We start from the raw sequence: 22,150 nt of genomic DNA, 5'->3' as shown, positions 1-22,150 counted from the left end.
TTATTTTCTGGCTAGTCATATATTTTCTTGTTGAAAGGACTTGTATGTGTCCTGCATTTGATTCCACATGGTCAAATTCAGCCCATGAGCCAATATAACTGTATATTGTTCCCCTGAAGATAAACCCATAACTGTTTGCAGATTTAATACTAAGAAATGCTAGATGTATTTCCAGTTCATATACTAAAGAAACCATTATTGTTTGATTTTGACTCATTTTTTAATAACATTTTTATTCAATGAACTAAGATAAACAAGTATACTGCCCAATGTGAAGCTTCACATTGTGTCATGAATGTCTCAATATTTGGGCTTTACCTGAAAAGCAGAATGAATTCCAAGAATCAGATTCACTTTATGAAGTCCTGCTGATGACTGAATAAAAATGCTTTACATAAATAAATAAGTCTGTGTCAGGCACCAAGAGGAAGAGTTTGCCAGGCACTCTGAATCATAATTATATGATAGAAAGCTGTGAGAGACCATCAGATAGATAAATTTTATGGTCAGTGAAAAGAGTTTGATAAATGACTATGCAGACAAGGTTTCATAACAATTTATCAGTGACTTGGTGCCTGCTTAGGCAGAGGGTTGAACTTGAGAAGAGGACACGAATGCACTGAATATTTACCTAGGATACAGAGAAAACAGAGAAGAGCCAATCGTCCATTAAAGTAGCCCAGCCACTTGAACAGCTTATGAAAGGAGCAACCATCTGAAGCAATGATGGATCTGAGAGAAACTTGAAGTTTACCATATGTGAAAGCCCAGTATGTCTTTCGTAATTAATCTGGAAAAACTATCTTACTCATGGTAAAAACATCCTTTATAACTGAGAGAATGCAGCTTGTATGGATTCCACTTGCATTTCATTTTCTTCCTTATAAGTTTTCACTAAACTTGTTCTTTAAAGGAGTATCTCTTAGAATTTGTCAGAACAGTTTAAACACTACCTAGTTTCCTTCCACAACGTGTGCTGGAACTAAGTAACTTAATAGCACAGGAGGGAGGTGCTGCCTGAACTTTAGTTTCTTCACGCTCATTCCTTCTTGTCCCCTGCTGTTGGTGCCACACCATATGTTTGGGCAGTAGTGCATATTCTGAATTATATGAAGCATAGTTAATGGAATTATTGACACAACAAATCAATAAACAGCAGTTGATCTGTAGCACTGTGTATGTTTGGAAAATGATCTAAAAATAAACACATTCTTTTCGTAAAAGATTTTGGCCCTCTAAATATCTTCTAGGAGAAAAAAAGGAAAATATAGGGCAGATGACACTTAGAAACAGAACACCAGCACTGCTGCTTTTCCAGCTTAGAATTAAGTTTGTCAAGAATCACTCTGTTAGTACATGACACAGACACATTTTAAACTGGCAGAAATGCTTAAAGAGCTCTAAAGTTTGAAAAGCAATATACAAAGTCATTCTATCAAATTCATACCAGTAAAAGAAGTGAGTTTTACTGCATGACAAAGTGACATGGTGAGAGAGACTGCTACTTGCATGTTTTCCAGATAATGTATTTAGAGTCTTATTTAAAGAAAATGAACCATACAAGAGCCCTGGAACAAGCATTATCTCTGCCTCTGTGTACAAATAGTATCAAATGCCGGACATAAACAAAGATACAGGATACTAACTTGTAAGTATGTAGCCTATACTGACTCGTTAAGTATGTGGACTAAAAATCATGGAGGAAACAGAGACTGTAGGTATGTTAAGGCCTTAAGGCCACATGTTGTCCTAAGGGATGTGACCAATAATTTTTTCCAACATCCAGTAAAAGAAGTAAAATGCATCACTTAATTCACATGCATCCTATTCCTCTATCAAATGTCAAAACTTTGGAAGAACTATTTCAACTTTGCATTAACTGCACAGGTTTTCTACTCACTCAAAAATATAAAGATGCAAAGTTTTCACCTATCCATACTGTTTCCATGTTAGCTAGCTCTCCATGCTGGATACCCAGTGCTTTTCTTTCCAAAAAAGCCTGGTTGGATATATAAGACAGCACTAGGTTAGCAGATGTAATATTCTTTGAAGACTCGTATTTGCAATTTGCAATATCTACGTGCCACCTTTGTTTATGATTTTGGGAAGCAAGACAAGTAGTTAAAATCCTTCTGAACAAACAGCAGTTTCTAAATTATCTTTGATATCTATGTTGCTTTGCTTACTGGTATATTTGCAAACGAGAGGTTTATGGCAATGGACCTTTTGCATTGTGTCTGCAGCTTGAGAGATCCAAGATGGGGCAGAGAAGGTGGGGGGGAAGATATTCTACAACTCTTTGTGAAAACAGAAACACATTTTTAAAATTTAGTTGCTTCTATACTTTCTATCTACCAGAGTTCCAGCAGTGCCAATAAAGCATACTAATATCTTCAGTTTTTCACACATCTGCTTGTATGACACAAAAAGCATGTAATTAAAAGTGCCAAAAGCAGCCATGAACAACACTTTACAGCCCCTAAAAATATTGCCTACATTCTCTATCATTCATTTAATCAGTCTCAAATTCCACCTTTGGCTCTTCTGTGTGTGCTATGCTTTATGAAGCAGGTTGAAGCAAATCAGCCCCGTGCCACAACTGACTGTGTCCAATACCCTGGCAGCACTTTTAGGAAGGAGTTTAGACCTGCCAATTATTACAGCTATGTTCTTTGACTGGTTATTTGTACTGGTTCTAAATGCTAAATGTTGCTTTCACTTTCTGGGATTCATATAGCAATGAAAAAAAACCCAAACCAATTCCCCAATTCTGTAAGCAATCCCACTAATTTTAAGTAAACCAAGTAACTTAGGTTAGACTTAGTTTCCAAGTTTCAACTTTAAAGTCACGCAAAACATGATGAGAAAAAGAGATTTCTTCAGTTAATATAAATCAACTTATATTCTTAATAAATATAGAGAACTTCTGCTTGCCACAAGCAAGTTGGTCCATCTGTAATGAAATGTAATGTTTGAGAGCTGCAGGACGCTGTAAAGTTACTACTTAGTGACTCGGCTATCTGAATTTAGTTCTGTTTTAAGAAATCATTCACTTTTCAACCTCTTCAGAACATGTTTATGGAGAATCAAAGTACCATCATATATGTTTCTAAAATTATGGGTATTTCCAGAAATTCTTCCTTTACTCTAAGCATATAACCAACCCTCTTTGAATTATGTTAGCTCAGTCGTTCTAAGAAACATGTGTGCCTCCAACAAAGAAAACTGTTTATCAGCTTACACTTTCATTATAGCTTTTTACATACTGACAGACTTTACACATCTGTCTCCAGAACCAAACCCTTTTTAATTACTAGTAATTTAAAAACACAAACAGAACACTTGTTTGATATCCTAGTATTAATCAATTTGTTCTCTTACACCAGCATAGACAGGAGATTTTGGGTTTAGACACAAAATGCTGGGTAATGAGGCACACAGGGTGAAGGACTCCAACATGAATTGAGCACTCTGGGCTGCCACAGTCAAAAATTACTGGTCTTTGAAAAACAAATCATCATTCTGCAGTCAGTAAAATATTGCTAGTATCCACTGTGTGGGATACATAAGGGACATGTGAAGCTTGCTTTGTTAAGATTTTTCTTTCCCTGGAGACGTTCCAAACTCAGCTGGATGAATTCCTGAGTGACTTACTCTAGGTGGTCCTGCTCTGGCATGGGGGTTGGACTAGATGATCTTTCAAGGTCCCTTCCAAACCTTAAGATTCTGTAAGTCTATGAAAGGCCTTGCCCTCCCAACTTCTGATAGCAGTTACAGTCTCTCAGTTATGAGCTTAACTGCTGTGTTAGACATGGAACTTTACTATTATTATCAGAAATCACCTCACTTTCCTCCCTGGAATAGAGGAGTCTGTGAAGTTTCTTTCCCAAGCATTCTTTAGGAGAGTAAACCACTAGTTTCTTTTATAGGACACAAATTGATTCCCTGAATAAAATGCAGGGGTGTAGAAATGAGTGTAAAGTCTTACATTAACGGTTTAACTGCCTCGTTAGCCATTTTCCAACACTTACTGCACACTAAATTTCATCCATGTGAAATTGGTGGTGTTTAACTTCTACTATAAATTCACACTCCAGCTGACATTTCAGCTATTTTCTTATGTAGATGAATGCAGAGAATCTTCCACTGGTGTAACTAACCACAATTTAAATAGCCACTTCAATTAAGTCAGAAATGTACTTGGGAGTAAAAATCACAGAAAATTCTGGTGTATGATTTCACCATGTACTTATTTTTCGCCTTTGCTTCCAGATGCCCAAATTTGCACCTTCAAGGTTTACTTTCTGAAAAAGGATGAGAAATTGTAGATGTGACTGACTTCAGACAGGTTCCTTACCACGACTCTTGGCTCCTGAGAACCAAGCGAGCCTTTCATACTCATGTTAGACATCCAAGAATATTGTTCATGTCTCAAAAATCCCACCTGCAGCTCTCATCCAAACCTCTTCCACTTTTGCAGATTGTAACTGGATACAATTCCTCGGGACATAAAAACAATGGAGGCAGTAACAACTCCATGTTCAGCAGCAGCTTATGCAAAGCTGCTTTACCTTGTAGTGTAACAGATGTCATCAGTCATTGTGTCCCATCAGCTTTTAAAAAGTCAGTTACTGTAGAGGAAAAAAACAGTTGTTTCGCTGTGTTTCTCATTCTCCTGTCTCTGAGAACTGTACTTGCAGATCTCAGCACACTTCCCAGTTAATGAAACTATTCAACTGATTCAAAAATGTCTGAGGTATGTGAACACACCATAAATTACATCTCCTCAGTTGATAGTAGCTTAAGTAGGTTTTCTAAAATAAATATTTAGAAAGCTTACCTATTCACCTTAAAGAAAACTTTACCCTAAACTCCCTTAAAACTAACTACTGATTGCTGAAAATAAATTTCAGTGTACACTACAGGACACTATCAGAGCGTGAAACAACAGCTTTCAAGTAATTTCTGCTTTTCAGACTGTTCAAAAGTAACTTGCAACTATGCAAATATGGCCATGGTTTTCAACCTGGCTACATCAGACAGCAAGTGGGCAGGACCACAGCATACATGACCAGACATGCATCTCTTGGCTGTGCCATCTAAGGCATACACACATCATGTGGCAAAGTGGTCACCCATCATGTGCTGAAGAGGTCTGCATTTTGGTCATGTACAGCACTGTTATCGAGTTACATGACGGAGGAAGGGCTGGGGGATTTTCAGGAAAGAGTGGCAGGGAGCAGGTTGACAGAACAATTCAAAACTAAAGTCTGTTCATTGCTTAGATGTAAAAGCTCATCCAGGAAGAAGACAGAGCAGTATTTGGGCCACATTTAAACAAGAGATTTTAAAATAGGGCTATTTAGCTTTTTATTGTTAACTTGATTTCAGTTATATTAACGTTTACAGATAAAATCTGCAGTTTCACTTATTATTCACTTTCTAATGATTTGTCTATCTAATAGCTAAAAACTTAAGAAAGGAGACTATCACAGTAAAAAATTTGCATGGTAAAGTAGGGAACATTTCTGTGGAACCCAAGTTTTATGTTGCCATTCCCCTCCCAGTTTTGAAGATGCTCCCACTCTGTCACATCCATTCTGATTTTACCCCAATTCACTAATAATTATCTCCTATTTTATTTCAGGCAAGTTATATACCAAAAAGGCAGCTTGAAGCTGGAGATACTTTTGACTGGTGGGAAATAACATTACAGTGCAGATAGTCATGTGTATGATAGCTAAACCAAAATATGGTCTATTCTTGATATTAGTCAGTATGGTTCAGCCAAACCTAAACAAAAGTGCACTTATAGATCTCACATTTATTATTATTCATGGCTCGTAAGTATTCCAGAACTTCAATATCTATTAATAAACCAGTGGCAGAGTGGGACTGCTATCTGCTGACAAGACAGCTTTGATAATACAACAGCAAAGCTATGATTATACAAGCATTCATTTGAATTTCCAGTGTGGATCTATTGACACTATGTTTTGAAACATCTAAATTTTGCCAAGTATATTAAAATCTGACCCCTTTTGAGCTCCTGTAGCTGTTTAAAAACCCTAGAAAACTTCTAAGCCTGAACCGAAAGCACAGAAAATCCTCAGGAAGGATTTTGTTTTGTTATGACTGCAAAGTTGACCATTTGTATTGCAACTGCATCATGAGTAAGAGGTCAACACACACAGTTGAGAGAAGCAAGGTCTAAATATCTCAGTCATCTGTTTTATTGTAAAGTAGATCTTATTTCTCCCTCTGTGCAAATGACGTTTAGACAGTGTTCAGCACTATGGTATCCTCACTGCCTACAAGAATTTCTGGTAGGACAGATACACTGAGCGTAACTCAAAATGCTACAACAGCTGTCATCAGATTTTCAAGTGGAGGGAACGCTTTATCAGAGCTCCCTTCTTTATATCACAGGAGTTTTGTCATCTCCAACAGAGATACTACTTTGAGGATAATTCAACAATCACATTAAATAAACCACAAATTATTGCTTAGGTATCATCTCTACACATATTTTTGTGCATACAATCCTGTCTCTGTGGGCACTAGACAGGTATATAGGACACAGACAAGCTCTGAACGGTAAGCCTTAGAATGATAGTTACACTAACAACACACTGTGCAGCTCCACGTTTCCTACACAGGAATATATATAACCAGCAATATAATCCTTCCTAACAGCCTTCCCGATGGTGTTTTAAGGATTAAAGATGTGTGTAGCACTTTATTCAAAACGCTATGTCTAACATACTAGATGTGCCAGTCACATCTAGGAGCTATCTCTGGGCACCTTTTTTTCTGTGATGGATAAACTCCTGTCAACTTTATTTTCTTCTTTGGGTGAGAAAAGCTCTCTCTCCCCAAGGTTTGATTCCTGTCCATCAGCAAAGCATTGCAAAAACATCAGCATATTATCAAATGCAAAATCACTTTCAGTTCCCAAAAAATGTAAAATTTCCTTCCTTCTAAACAGTTAAATGCACAAAGAGGGATGATTAGACTTAAGAGAGTCAAAAATCTTCATGACTGTCAGTCACAGAAAGGGGAAGAGGCAACCTTCTGGAAGATATTGTCTTCTAAGAATTTCCAGCGTGTGCTATGGTGAAAGCTGAAGTTAACACAACACTACTTGAATACAGCAGAAAGTGCCCTGGTGTTCTATGGAAATATTGCAGATTTTGTGTTCTGTGAACTCTGCCAGCCCATGTGAGCCCACAGTAATAATTATGAAGAAGCCAGTATCTAGCAAATCACTTTAAAAACGAGACACACTGGCTGTCGTACCTGTAAGGGTCACCTCACAAAACCTAGTTAGTTTCTGTGTAAGCTTTTTCTTAAAACGAGGGTAACTATTAGTTAAAGAGAAGGATGTTTTATCTACAAATAAAAGCAACAGGACTGTTTCAGCAGTCTTGTCTAATTGTTCAATCCAGACTCTACAAACTGGCCTGATCAAATGCAGTATGGATGTGCATGAAACAACTACATTCCTGTAGATAACTCAGCAGGGAAGGAAGAAGAAAAAGTTCCACAGCAACAGTATTTCTGTATGACTCTGAGTGTTAAAAAACACTGAGATACATACTACTGAGCCTTTTAGTTAGCTATTGCAGATCCCACTTTTAGTTAGCTATTCCACTTTTTAGTCAGCTATCCTAGATCTTACCCATCCTACTTTCACAGGAAATCCAGACAGATAAAATGTAGATATGAAATTCTGTGCTTTATCCGTCCCATTCCAGTCTTGAGGAATTTAAGGCAATAATTTCACTATAAAACTTTCTACAGAAGAAGAAGAAATACTTGCTACCAACTATGTTTCACAATAACTTAAGTGTCACTTCCTGGGTAACATACACAGCTCACAAATGAAATTGTTACCTGAACATCCTCACAGAATTGTGAATTTAGCAAATGATTAACACTGGTATGATCATTATATGTAAGATGGCTCAGAAGGAAAAAGCAGGGGCACACAGAGAGAAGATCTGCAAGAAACGTCAGAATTAACAGTTCCCTCTTGTGACAGCCTTTGACAATTGTATGGTAAATTTTGCCACTCAAACTAAAGTGAGTGGTAAAACGAGCAGTTAAAACTTTTCAAGTCCCGAATAAATCTATCCTGCTTCAATAAAACACCACAGCACAGAACCAGAGATGGTAAAAATAAGCCAGCACCTCCGCTCCCTGCCATACTATCATTGTTCTCGGGTGCCAACTGCTGCAGCATCCAGAGGAGCCGGGCACCTCCGGGCAGGTATACTGTGGGTGGAGGAGGGAGGTCCCGGCAGCACCACGCACCCAGGAAGCCCCTGCGATCCCTTCCGCAGCGGGGGGACGGCGCCAGGGAAGGGAGGGCTGCCCTGGGGCCCTCGGAGGCTTCTTGAGCGGGGCTGGCGCCGCGGTGGGGGCCAGGCTGGCCCATCCGGCAGGCCGCGGTGGGGTGTGCGCGCAGGGACCGCCCGGCGCCAGGGCCCTCACTCACCTCTTCCACCTCGATTTCTTTATAGTCGATTTCTTCGAAATTGAGGACCGGGGGGGTTTCAATCATTTCAGCGGAGGCGGCAGCGGACATCCCTCCTCTTTGACCTGGGGGAGGAGAGGCCAGAGCAGGCCGGGGACGGCGGGCCGGGCGCCAGGCAGCCGAGGGCCGGGGCTACGCGGGGCGCGGCGGCGGCTCCTGCCCTCCGCGCGGGCGCAGGTCGGGGAGGGCCTGGCCGAGGCGCCGCCTGGGCCGCCGCGCAGGACGAGGCCGCATCCGAGACGGCCGCGGGCCTCAGTGGCGGCGGGCAGAGGCCCCGCCGGTGGCGGCGGCGCCGCCGCTCCGCATCCCGCGCCCTCCCGCACCCCCGCGGAGCGCCGCGCCGCCTGCCCTAGGCCGCGGCCGCCGCGGAGCCTGCGAGCCGCCTCGGCCGCGCGGAGAGGAGGGGGGCGGCCCCGGGCCCGAAGGCGGCCGCCTCAGCCAGCCCCAACGGCGGCAGCAGCGGGGTGAGGGGGCCGCGGCGGGGGTGTGGGAGCCGCTCAGAGCCGCGCCGCGGCTGCCGCCGCTGACATCAGAGCCGCTTCCTGCTACCGAGGCGGGGGAGGGAGCGTCGCGGGAGGGGGCGGGAAGGGGAAACACGCCGGCCGCGGCTACGGCCTGGCCGCGGCGACCCCGCCTCCCGCCGCCCCGCCTCGCCGCCCGCCTCCGCCAGGGGGAGACGCCGCGGCCCCGGCTCCGGTGCCAGCCGCGGCTCAGTTTCCTCTTCCTGCGCGCTGCGCTGGTGCCGGCACAGGCGGGTCGGAGCTGTGGAGAAGCACGGCAGCGGCGGTCAGCAGTGGTTGCCCCCGCGGCAGGGAGGACGTCGGCGGTGCGGCTCCCCTGGAGCTGGGGGAGCACAGGAGGGCGGGCCCGGGGCCTCAGGCTGCCTGTTCTCGGCAGGACCCCGGCGGAGCCGAGGCGGCTGTTAGCGCCGTGCGGGTGCGGGCCAGCGCGCCTCCCATGCTCCATTCTACCCGACCTTCACACAGATGTTTTCTCCCCCAGGGAAAGAGGTGTGTGTAGGGAGGACGTGTCTCCTGGGACGCTTTTTCTCCGAGGGCAGAAGCACAGCTTTGAGCGGCCACCCTGAGCAGTTCTTTCTCGTGGGGGAGCGTGTGCGTAGAAGGGTATCTGGGGAGTGAATGATGTAACTGTAAGGCGGTAGGACTCGGGAATGAACCTTAACTGCTCGGTCTCCGGTCCCCAGCTGAAGTGAATCGCGGCCCACTCTTCCAACAGCTGCTGCCTGCTTCCACTTTTGGCTGGAGCAATGCATCAGTGCTTTGGTGTTAAATCTCCCCGGCTGAGGCTTCAGAGCGACCCACGGTGTGAAATCAGTGCTGGGATGAGTGGATATAGCTGCTGGGTTTCACTGAAACAGCTGTGCTTCATTTCGATATGTTTAGCCTTGGGGCTATATATAAAAAGTTATGTTATTGTGCAATACTATTAATAGTGTGTAATTTTAGTAGATCTGGTAAGCTTTCCTAGATCTCTGCTAAAATTCTAGTGAGTGTGTGTACCCTCACAGTGAAGCCTTATTAAATGGGAGGCAGAGCTGCTTGACAGAGCTAGCCTGAGAAAGCCGTTGAAGCAATTAACTGGGAAAGAGATGATAAAGAATGAATATGGACAGTGACCTGCTGTCATAATGGCTCAGCTGTTGGGAGAAAACTAAAGTGAAGATGCCTTTGTTAGAGCTACTGTGCCCTGTAACAGACTGTCATTTTGGGTTATTTGCTCCCCTCTTGCTTTTTTTTTGACCGCTGGAGTAATTTGTCCAGATTTTCCAGATGTTTGTCAATCCAAAAGTCCCAGACAAGCAGTCATGGTGTGCACTGGCAGACTGTGTTGCATGTAAAGTGAAACTAGCCTCCAGAACAGGCTGGGTTGGTACAATTATATTCCACAAACAATCTCTGTGTGTGTGTGTGAAGCAGGCTCCTATCCTGAATGCATCAAATTCCTGGTGCTTTTTGATTTTTCTGTTATAATTTGATCTAGAAGGATCTAAAGATGTTTCTATTAGACATTGTATGATTCTAGGTACCACAAAAACTGGCTAATAAATGTTTCATCCAGCAGTGAGGGTTATTCAGAGCCCCTATTTTCTCAGAGATTGGATATAGATTTGGATGTTCACATTTACCCTGGTGCTCTCCAGTGTAATCTGTGGATGATTTAGATCTAGCACATGCATATGCCTGTGATGCTGTGTTTCCACTCCCACCCTAACCTGGCCTTTATTTCTGTAACCCTGCTCAAGTGATAACCACCAGTGGCAATTATAAGGGATCTGACTAATCATAATGGCCGCATCTGCCTCAAAGTAGTTTCTAAGGAGACAGATTACAACACAATAGCCAAAGGCTAATTTGAGCAGTGTGCTGATTGAGGTCTGACTCAAATTTGGTAGAAACTAACTGAAAACATATGTAATCAATATGCAAATATGACTTTGAGTCAATCATCTTATTCCATAACTAGTGGACAGCCTGGGGCCTGTTTAGCTCTCCTGCATGGCAGTGGACTGCATGTCAGGATCTCCCCTGGACTAGAGGCACCTCTAAGTGTTACTCTTTGAGGCTGAGAGGATCTTATCTGGTCAGACACTTAGTGAATTTGGAGTAAGAGCACTGATACTTTGAAACTTTAGCTAAGTGATATAAGGGACTGATTGTGGGTATGTAATTCTTTAGACATAAACCATTGACCAAGTCTGAGACCGGTTCTGGATCCAGCTGCACCTGAACTCCACTCTGAGAAGGAATTTAGAATGCAAGGGAGCACTTTCTGAATATCATGACTCAATGGGAAAGTCTCCCTGGCAGTTTTGTTTGGCTCTGTCCTCTATGCAATAAGTACTCAAGTATCTTGCAGTATGTACTCAATCAATCTTGTTAAACCACTGTCACATTTACCATTGAACTTTGTTAACTCACTGTCTTATATCAATAAAACACATTGTTGCTTGTCTCTTGTGAGTGAGGTGCATCACTCTATATCTCAACAATACCCAGATGTGAGTTTTGTTTTCATGAAAGCCACTGTTACTACGCATCTTGATTGTTCTGTGACGTGGAGTCAAAAAGTATCATGTTTGTACCCAGATCTGATGAATTCTTAAAGGAAAGTGTTTCACTTTTGTAGAAGCAGCTGCTGCTGTCTCAGCTTCTGAGTATGCAATGTATTGAGTTTTGGAAGATCAGAAAAATACAGATTTCTGGGGTATTGAGAAACTGCAGATCAGATCAAAACCAGACTCCACTCAGAGAAATTCATAGTTCTGGGTGAATTGCTTCACTCGTCTAAGCACTTTTAAGACTGGAATTCAAGACAGCCAAAACATAAAGTCAACTGAAGCCAAGAAACAGGAGTGAATGAAAAAAAATAAAAAGGATGTGTGAAAATCTATCACTGCTGATCCTGATACCTAATTGCAGTCTTAAGTGTGGTGTCAGGCAGAATTCTGAACTTAAAACTTACCTTTAAATGTTTCATTTAGGTCCATATGTTATGCGTTGGGGAAGGTGAACTACATCAGTGCCTTTTTGGAAAGGTGACTAGTTGAGTACTGGTACTTTAGATGGCAATTGGTGATCTCTAGTAAAAGTAAGAGAATATTTGACTTTTTCTTAGGTTTCACAGACCTCTCTTGAGGATACATACTGAGCAAGTGGCAATTGCAGTCTTTTATGTTTCGGTGGTGAGATTTTCCTGTTACTTTTTTTTAATGAGAATTAAGAGTGTAGAGGAGAGCATTCCAATTATACTTCCCTGTAAGGCTCATTTCCTTTTCAGAAATTGATGTAGAAATATGTATCTCAAAAATAATGAGCTCTCTCTTTGCGAAGGCAGAGTCATCATTGTCAAAACGTCACTGTCGTGAAGATCAGGTGGGCTTCTTCAGATGTGGTAATTTTGATGTTACTTCTTTTTGTTTTCTGACTGACTCAGTCGTAATTAGCTACATGTTGGTGACTGGGTACACCTCCAAAATAGAATATTTTAAATAATTATTCAACAAACACATTTGGAGGGTGAAAGGAAAAGAAAAGCTGCATCCTGCACAGGCTGTATTTATCTGGGAGAAAGTGGCTTCTGTGTTTAGGAGAAAGCCCTAGAACTTGGGAAGTTTTAGGTCTCAGTCACTCATCTCTAACATAGGAAAGAGGTTACACTGCCTGGAAGGTGAACACTTAGATTGTTGCAAGTCTCAGGTTACCATGGTCAGAGAGTGCACAGATGCTCAAACCTGAGATGACTGTTATGGAGCTGTTTGTAGCTCCTGTCATAGAGCAGGTTTAAGAGCTATATCTTAGGTAGTAGGTCATGCAAAATATAAAGTAAGTCTAAAGGAATAGCTTAACAGACCTGAGACTTAGCCTAGATGTCTGAATATCTTATCTGAAATTTATACAACATGCACAGAATCTTACAGCTTAGAATTTGTGCAGTTTTCATGAATAGAGTCAATATATTATCTTGGCTAAACTCCAGCTCCCTCAAAGTTACCCCGTGTCACGGTTTATAAGGTTTTAGGAGAGCAAACTAGCATTATTTTTCTCTAACTTAATTTAGAAAAAGGTAAGTGACTTCTTCTTTCAAAAGGTTTCAACTTGTGTCCTGTTTTCAGAACATGCATTTTTTCTTTTTTCAGTTGGTTAAAATAGCTCAGTTTAAGCAATGGAAGAACGATACTAGAAAGTAGAGGTGGAAACTGGTGGATGGTCTCAACAACTAGCATACCCACAAGAAGAAAGGTTCCCTTCTAGCTTTAAATACAGGAATAGTTCAAGTTTCTGACAAGAATGACTCTATTCTTTTTTTCTTTTAAAATATTGTCTTATAAATACAATGTTGTGCCATTTCAGTTCTTGGGAACCCTTTGTGATTAAATACCTTGACACCAGTGGTAGAAACTGCTTGGAAGTCATCAGCCTTGCCTCTCCAGTGTCTTGGAAAGTGTCTAGATGTATGCTATTCATAGCAAACCTGCAGGAGTTAAAAAGGAGAAGAATTAGCCTGGATGACTGAGTGACAAGAACCGGTGGATGAAATATCTTGTGCATTGCCTTGCAAGCGTAAGGCCAGAGCAGGTCCTTGGTGACCAGTACCATGGAGCACAACTTGAAACGTGTGCTGTCTGAATACAGGTCACAGCTGGAAGGGATCCTGGAGAAGCCCACTACTTGTTCCAATGCAGATACAATGAAAATATCTCATGAAGAAAAATCACCGTGGTAATATTGACATAGTTGTTGCATAGCGTAGCAGCGTTGTTGCCTAATCCACTCTTCTCATGTAGCTCCTTCAACTCCTATGTTAAGATTTCCCAAGAGCAGTTTGTGATATTCTGTGTGTCAGATTTCACTATGAATCTCACCAACTCTGTCTTGCATTAGCAATTTGTAAACTCTCACAGCACAAGTGTGTCTTCTGCCCAATACACTGAGCTTGCAGCCCCAACATGCTTTGTATTTCCTTATTGCTTCTTTCCCTTTCTGGGAAGACATTCCCACACTAAGTCTTCTAAAAAGCTATGAATGCCATCAGTTGTGTTATGCCTTATAGTTCATAATAAAATTGTCTGTTGGAGCCCTGGGCACAGGTTGCCCAGAGAGGTAGTGGAATCTCTCTGAAGGTTTCAAAACCTGCCTGGACACATTTCTGTGTGAGTTGATCTAGGTGGACCTGCTTGAGCAGGGTGTGAGACTAGATGATCTCTAAAGGTCCCTTCCAACCCCTGCCATTCTGGGATTCTGTGAAAATGCATATATTAAAAAAAACCCAAACCCCACATTGGAAAATAAATGCACAAGCTTCTTTTCTGAATACCAAACACAACCATATGCAGGGAATTATATTCAGTGAAGAGAAAAAGGAAATTCTCTTATATGAATGTTACAGGAACTCAAATGGCCAGTCATTTCTGAACCTGATTTTGCCTCCTAATCTGAGACATGTTAGATCTCTCAAAATTTTCCATCAGCCTAAATCATCAAGAGAACTAGGAAAGCGATATAATGCAGCCACTGTGCAGTAAAAGCAAGTAAAGGTGATAGATGATGTAGATGCAGTCCTGAAACCAAACTAATGTAATTCCTCTGTTGCAGCTGTCAGCAGCTGGAATTGGCTGACTAAGTGGCTAGTGGGAAAAAGATACTAAAGAATTTAGCACACAGAGGAGGGACAGACAGCCATAGGCTGATTGTCAGCTGAGAGGTCTGAAAGACATGGTATGCGAAATTTCTGATAGAAGGCCTATTAGAGAAAGGCAGAAATGTTACCAGGTAACTATAAAGTAACAAAAAGGTGCAAAAAATGATCCAGGCATCCAAGTATGTAGGGAAGAAGGGAATAATAAAGAGCATGGAGGTAAGTAAAATGAAATGTCACGTCTTTTTAATCAAAAGTAGATTATCTCGAATTAACAAAGGATCATTTTTGATAAATTCAGGGATATTTTAGGCCAAGAGAATGGATAGAACTATTCTGTCTTGATTGTATTTGATATATTACCTTGTGGGAAATAATTAAGTTGGACATGGTAAGAATCATTAACAGAACTGAAAGTGAGTAAGGAGAGTAGGGGACTAGTCAGAAGACAATGGGGACTATCAGGAAGGAAGTATTAGAATCAAGTTACTAATAGATTTTTTCTTCTTAAGATTCAGTTTTGAGAGCAACCTTGTTAATCTTAATAATTTCATTAATGATGCTGCTGAGAGAATTAGGAGAGTGACAGTGATTCTGGTGACACAAGTTTAGACAGCATAGTTAATGAAGAGAAGGGTAAGAATATTAAATGGGAAGAATTAGATGACTCCAAGGACAAGAGACATAAAGTGGTTAATATTTAAAACATTAGAGTGCAAGTTCATGAATTAATTTGATAACTCATAACACCTCGTTATCCTATAACAGACTTATTGGGAAGAGATGAAGAAGAATACAACTTGCATGTTTTAACTGATTTTAGGGGGAGTATGATTCCTGTAGATAATGTGCCTAGAAAAAAGTGCAAGCTTTTATAACCTGTATGATGTATCCATTAGAGCTCTACAAGGTCATGTAGGCTTCATCTGAAGGGCTCTACAGTGTTTTCTATCTGCTTTCCTGGAAAAAATGAATCGAGACCTGACTAGTTTCAGAGAAAAGCTAGAAAGATGGTCAAGACAGGAAAAGGCTTACCACAGAAGAGAAAATAAGCCAATCTGGCATATTTAATCCTGCAAAACAAAGACAGGATATATGTTGCTTCTTTTTAAAGAGATTGGAAAGATAAAGATATTGGGGAGGTAAACTGCTGATGGAAAAGCAATGTTGGAGCGAAAGGAAGCTTCTTTTGGCACAAGAATCCTGTTCATGCATGCAGATTGGAAACCTGAAAAAGGTTTCTTGCCACCAGGGCAAAAGTTGTTTCACTGGATGGTGCCTGGTTGTTTATTTGTCCTAACTATTGGTGAGAGCAAAGTACTATATTCATTACACAAGGAGGTGTCTTCCAGTCATATGTTGGCCAAACAAGTGCTGTTAAAAGTGTAAACAATATAATGAATTCTTACTATGGTCTTTCTTTAGCTGAGTATACAGTGAAAGGAACTGTTATGTTCTTAAGATGGACTAAAAATGATATTGCTAGAAGTATGTGAGTAAGGCTTTGTTATGAAGTGTTAAAGTTTGGAGGGAGAGGGGATTTTTATGTTTTTATTTATTAGAGAAAGGGTATCAATCTAGTTTTCATCTTTTAAAGCTTCACACGAGTCAGAGTATGTGTAAGAAATTCTTCCAGGTATGATTTTTAAACAATATTAGAAAAGGATGGTGACAGCCTTGTATGTTTTCTGTAAGGCATGCAAATGGCTAGAGCACCACAAAGTGCTGGAGCAGTGGACTGGAAGTGGGAAGGGAGACTGTTCATGACTTTCATCACCTAATGAGGGTGAAAACTAATGATGATCTTAAAGGTCTCTTCCAGCTGAAAGGGTTCTATGATTCTGTAGATGAAGAGCTTGTCTTCAAAAACTTTCCATTCTAGATCTGTTCTGCCATTTAAATGAGAAACAGGAATAGATTCTCCGTGTGCTTAGTTTCTGGTTCCATACCAGATAGAACTGACAGAAACAAGGAAGATGTCTCTAAGTCAAATGCAGAACCTGCCCTTGGGCTAGTTGGGGTCAACTGTCCTAGCTATGCACCCTCCCAGCTTCTTGTGCCCCCCAGCCCACTCTCTGTCAGGGCAGGGTGAGAAGCAGACAGGGTCTTGATGCTGCACAAGCACTGCTCAGCAATAACAAAAACATCCCTGTGTGTTCAACACTGTTTCCAGCACAAGCCCAAACCACAGCCCTGTAACAGCTACTAGGAAGAAAATTAACTCTCCCACACAAGATTGGACCAGATGATCTTTCAAGATCCCTTCCAATCTGGGCTGTTCTGTGTTTGTACTGTCAGGCTAGAAACATCTCAGCAGAAGGCAGATTGACTCTTGTATGGTTTGCAATAGCCCATGAGTGCAAAACACCAACCTGCAGCTCCCACCTGGTTCCATATGCAGTAGTGCATGTCTCTGCCTTCTTGTCACTTGTGAATATCAGTTTGGGAAACAGCCCATGTATGTACATGGAAGACCCAAAGATGCTATCAGATAGTCGTATTTCTAATTGATATCTGATTCACGTGTTGTATAACCAATATGCTGAAAGTCAGTGTTTTGTAATGCATATTAAAAATCACCAAGATTTGACCCATTTTAAAGAGGAACTTGTTAACATGCTTTTCCATATGTTGTTAGGATGATATACCTTTCTAGAAGGTATCTTAAAAATGGTCATTCAAAATCATCTGTAATCAACGTAACACATTCTCACCAGTGGAAGAATAAAGCAAACACAAGAACAGAAGCAGCTAAGTAAGGGTTTTTTTTACAATTTTATCACTTGTTTCGTAATGAGACATGGAAATTGTCTTCTGATTTACTGGGAGCACAAGGCATATGATGCTCCCAATTAAATGGGATCAGTTAGGAGCAAAAGTCACAGTAAAACTGGAAATGACAAAGCACCAGAAAGGTTCCTATCTCCTCTAGAAACTTCCAGTCAGGTAGTACTTGGCCAGTGTCAGGAATTACTCCATTCATAAAGGCAATGTGTTCTTTAGGCCATTACTGTAGCCATTATTTCAACAATCAGAGCAATGTAATAGAAGTGCTGAGCCAATTGGCTCGCTAAGACCTAATTTTTGGCAATAATCTCAACAAGTTCTAGTATCTAAGCATATCATTCTTCAGTGGACACAAATATATCTATCTCTTGGTATCAGACCAGTAGGTTAGATGTTAATGACACCTGGGAGAATTTCTTCTCAATGAAGGTGAAGCTGCTGAATGTAAAAATAATTATTCTTTTTTATACCTAGTAGTTTATAAATTTGCTGCCTGCACCAAGGCTCAATTCTTGAAAATTTGAGAGAATTTAACCTATAGTTGCTGCCTTCTACTGGATAATCCAGTCCCAAAGACACTGAATGTTTTGTGTGGGAGGTGCTCACCTTTCATGCTCTTGTGCTTTATGTGATTTACTGGAGCAAGGAAGGATTCTGAAGAATGCATTATTACTTACCAATTCAATTGATTTTTAAGTATTTTACACAAACAAGATGAAAAACACTCAATTCATGATGCCCTAAAAATGATATTTAATGATGTCTTTGTGAGATGAATGTTTGATGAATGTTTGAATCCCCTTAGGCAGAGGAAGGATTTGAGTGGTGATCTGTTGCACAGTGCCAACTGTTAAAAAGACTTGTAACAGTGATATTTGCTTCTCTTCCATCTCCTGATGGTCAGTTCAGCACAGAATTTAGTTTGATTGTCTTGCAGAAGCCCTAATCTAGAACATTAAAGATGAGCAATTAAAAAGTTGAAAATAACACAGCATGCAAACGTTTCAGATCAGTGGCTAATTTGTCAAGTTGAAAAGCCTGTGCTGCCTTGTGTCACGTGATGGAGGAGTGGAGGCACAGCTGCAAAGCCCCTGCTCTGCTCTCCCATTTTCCTTAAGGAAGAGCCTGCACTGAAATGCAAAGAGATGCTACTGCCCACATCACTTCCTTCTGGGATCAGGTAGGTTTTGTTCTCAAAAGTATTTCATTGTCTAATTCATCTACCCCAATGAGACCTGGAGACTTGTGCCCTCTTGGGAATCTAAATCGGTATCAGTTGGCCACTACTTGTGAAGAGGAAGGAATAAAAACTCCAAACCTAGCTGATGTCTAGATGCACAGACACTTGAAATGGTAACTTTGACTTGTATATTTTTTCTCTGAGAAAGTCTCTTGGTGTCCTAGACTGTGGTGCTTGTTTGGCTAGTGGCAGAGCAGACACTCCAAGGTAAGTGTGTCTGGTGATTGGCAGTAGCCATAACTTTGCATTGTGTAGTATGATAGTTACTCCTAAGATGTGTAATAGATCTATTCTGATGGAGACTTGGGGTTTAGGGGCTGAACTTGGGGAATGTGGAGGAGGCCATGACTTCAGGGTGTGAGTTTGTAGGAGTGGGAGACACACAGCAGGCATTGGTTTTGAAGTCTTTCTGCCAGCTGAAATGCACATTTGAAGATGAGGGCTACTGCCTGTATTGAGAAGAGAGCAGAAAAGGTGGGAATGTAGACCATAGGATCTGAAAACTCCAGCTAAATGTAGAGTCATTGTTCCTGTATATGAACCCTACCTGGCAATCAGACCACAGTTGCTGCCACTGCTACTGATTGAAGCAGGACTCACTCCCACTACTAATGATGGGACTCAAGCTGACTGTTATCCTTCCCTCTGAGGCTTGCATCATGAGGTATACATTATAGTTCAAATCCCATTAGCAATGTGCAAACTAGGGTGTGTAATCAGGATGCAAAAATAGGGAGAAATTCTATTATCTGTTGTACCTTAGGTTTCAGATTCATCTCAGCAGAATGCAATCAGCAGTTAGACATCTGGTTTCCAAGTGCTTTCTTTGATCAGTAAGGAGAGACGCATCTTCAGAGGGTATTTCTTCCCATCTATCATAGTCGTATGGGCTCAGAGGTGATGAATCACTATTTGGAGATATCTATTTCTCTACTGACTGTAGGTGGAGCCTATATGACAAACTTCAATTAGACACATAGGACTTGATTAATCTTCCCAGCAACGGCCAATTAGTGACTTTGAAGGCCCCCAAAGGTTTCTGGAACCTCTGCATGGGGCTCTTAAATGTGACGTAGGTCACATGCTAAAGGTCAAGGAATGATATCCTGGGGAATGTGGCACTAGATAGATATGTGTGGCCAAAAAGTTCTTTACTGTAAGGGTGAGGGAGCCCTGGAACAGGCTGCTCAGGGAGGCTGTGGAGTCTCCTTCTCTGGAGGTTTTCAAAATCCGCCTGGACATGTTGCTGTGTGACCTGATCTAGGTGGGACTTGATTGAGCAGGGGAGTGGGACTAGATGATCCTTAGAGATCCCTTCCAACTCCTACCATTCTATGATTTCATGATTGCTTAATTTCCAGTTACTTAAAGTGATTTGAGAGGAATGCTACCACTGGGGTCTGACCTCAAACCACATAAATTCAGTGTCAGTCTCTCAGCAGAATATAGCTGCAGGTGGATCAGCCCCTGAAGTCTAGATGTTTAAATTGGTCCAGCTTTGTGTGAAGAGTTAAAGCTGAGTACAATTTTGGTTTGTTTCTTGTGGTTTTGTTCCTGCACTGTTTCCAATAATGGGAGATTTTCCAAAGCATGAATACAACTAGGTTTAAACTTTATTTTTACATTGGAAAAAAACCCACAACCAAACCAAACAAAAATTCCCCAAAAGAATTCTCCTGTCCCTGTCTCCTCTGGCAATGTCATGTTAAAGATTATAATCCATGCTCTGGCACAGTTTATCCCATTATGTCTTTACTGTTGGTCTCCAGCAAAGAATACCCCAAAATTAAATATCAGGAGGAGCTGATATTAAGAATGCTGTCGATTGGTAAAATGCAGAGAAAAGCCTGCCTGTTGGTTTGTCAGACTCTCACAGAATCTTAAGGGATGGAAGGGATTGCGAGAGATCATCTAGTCCAACTCCCCTGCCGGAGAGAACTAGTTGCTCTGCTTTGTTAGGAACATGAAATCCAGAGATGCCTCTAAGAACTTGTGTTTGAAAGTGTGAAAACTGCATTTATTAGAGCTCTTAAAATATGATGATTGTGCAACTCTTTCTTCTGACAGTCAGCAATTACTTAATCATACAAATTTCTTTCACTATGTGAAAGACAGAGAAAAGCAGGTGATAGTTCCCTTTGGGCATCTGAGGAGCCGATAACCTTATTTCTTCAGATGTACTCAGGAATATTACTGTCTCTAATCACTAAATCAGTTACAGAAAAGCAATAAAAAGAAAGTAATCTCAAGGATCCTTGCATTAGTTTGTTTATATCACAGCCTTTAACTTTATGAAGCATTTTGTGGGCTTGGAATTTGACATGCTTGCTGCAATTGTTCTCATGATTCAGTGTAGCTAGAGAAATAAATTTAGAGCAAATGAGAGTAAAGAAGGGAATGCAAGCAAATGTAAAAGGAGACATTTTTCTTCCACAAAGTTTTTACATTAGACTTCTGAAAGATTTTGGCTGGAACATTGTTTCTTCAAAAAAAAGGTCATTTGACACTGGGAGAAATCATACATCGCATACATTGCTGGTGTCTGAGACTGTTCATTTGTCTTAGTTACAATTTTCTGTTTATATGATAGATATTTCCTGAAACTGTGCAGTAGAAGTCAATACTGAAACTATTTCTTTTTCCCCACAAGGTGGTACTGTGGTACTGACTATAGAAGTCTTGTTTTGGCTCTGGTTTATTTCTATAACCCTTCTGCATATGCCTTGAAGACAGGTTTTTGTCTGCTAAGAAGACAATTTTGGTGTTAGAAGCAAATTTCTTAGTGGAGTGGTCTTAAGACTCTTTGTTAGTGTGCTTTCTTTTCCTAACTTTTTGTCTCATTAAAAATAAATTTTATTGCAAGTTACAGTTGTCAGAAAAAACTACATTATTGCTGTTTGGACTTTTTCACCTTTTATTGCATTTCAAAAATCTAATTGGTCTATTTCAGGCTCCCTTGTTTTTCAGCCTACAAGAATAGGTCTTGTAAGTTTATCCAGAAATTAATCTCTTTTCCTTTCCCCTTTAGTTATAGCTAAGTAAAGAGGCACCTACAATTAATCACAGAAATGAAGGAATAAATTAAAAACATTAAATATTCATGAGAATGCAGTTTCACCCCCCCCAAAAAAAAAACCTGACCTAATCACTATCAAGCTCAGAAATGAAAGTTATGAATTACCTAAATCTGCCTCTGTGACAGTACATGGGGTTCTTCCAGTTGCTCGTTGAGGTCTGTAAGATCTGTCATGAGTGACTCCACGTGTTTATGCATCCACCATCACATTTGAGGACTTGCGTAATATCCATGGTTGTGTCTACACTACTACACTACCATAGCTTGCAGCTTGTGTTAGAAAATGGAATAAGGATAAGGCAGAGGCCAGAGCACTAGTCTAGGGGTCTGCATACTCTTAAATGGTCAGCAT

At 41.1% G+C, this 22,150-nt stretch overlaps 1 protein-coding gene across 7 annotated transcripts in view; it reads right to left on the bottom strand.

Moving 5' to 3' along the window:
* MAP3K7 (mitogen-activated protein kinase kinase kinase 7) overlaps nt 1–8,829 on the bottom strand; it is a 53,670-nt gene extending 44,841 nt beyond the window's left edge. For all 7 annotated transcript variants that reach the window (XR_009818178.1, XR_009818180.1, XR_009818179.1 and 4 more), the window contains exon 1: nt 8,501–8,829. Coding sequence is in view for 4 of the 7 variants with exons in the window: in XM_061989900.1 (XP_061845884.1) it covers nt 8,501–8,590 (90 nt within the window). In the remaining 3 variants the exon portion in view is untranslated. The remainder of the gene's footprint in view (nt 1–8,500) is intronic.
* Nucleotides 8,830–22,150: the final 13,321 nt, after the last annotated feature.

Source organism: Colius striatus, chromosome 2 (assembly GCF_028858725.1).
Source record: "Colius striatus isolate bColStr4 chromosome 2, bColStr4.1.hap1, whole genome shotgun sequence".
NCBI classification, from domain to species: Eukaryota; Metazoa; Chordata; class Aves; order Coliiformes; family Coliidae; genus Colius; species Colius striatus.
Note: the sequence above shows the minus strand (reverse complement) of the source record. Positions and strands in the feature narration are given on the sequence as shown.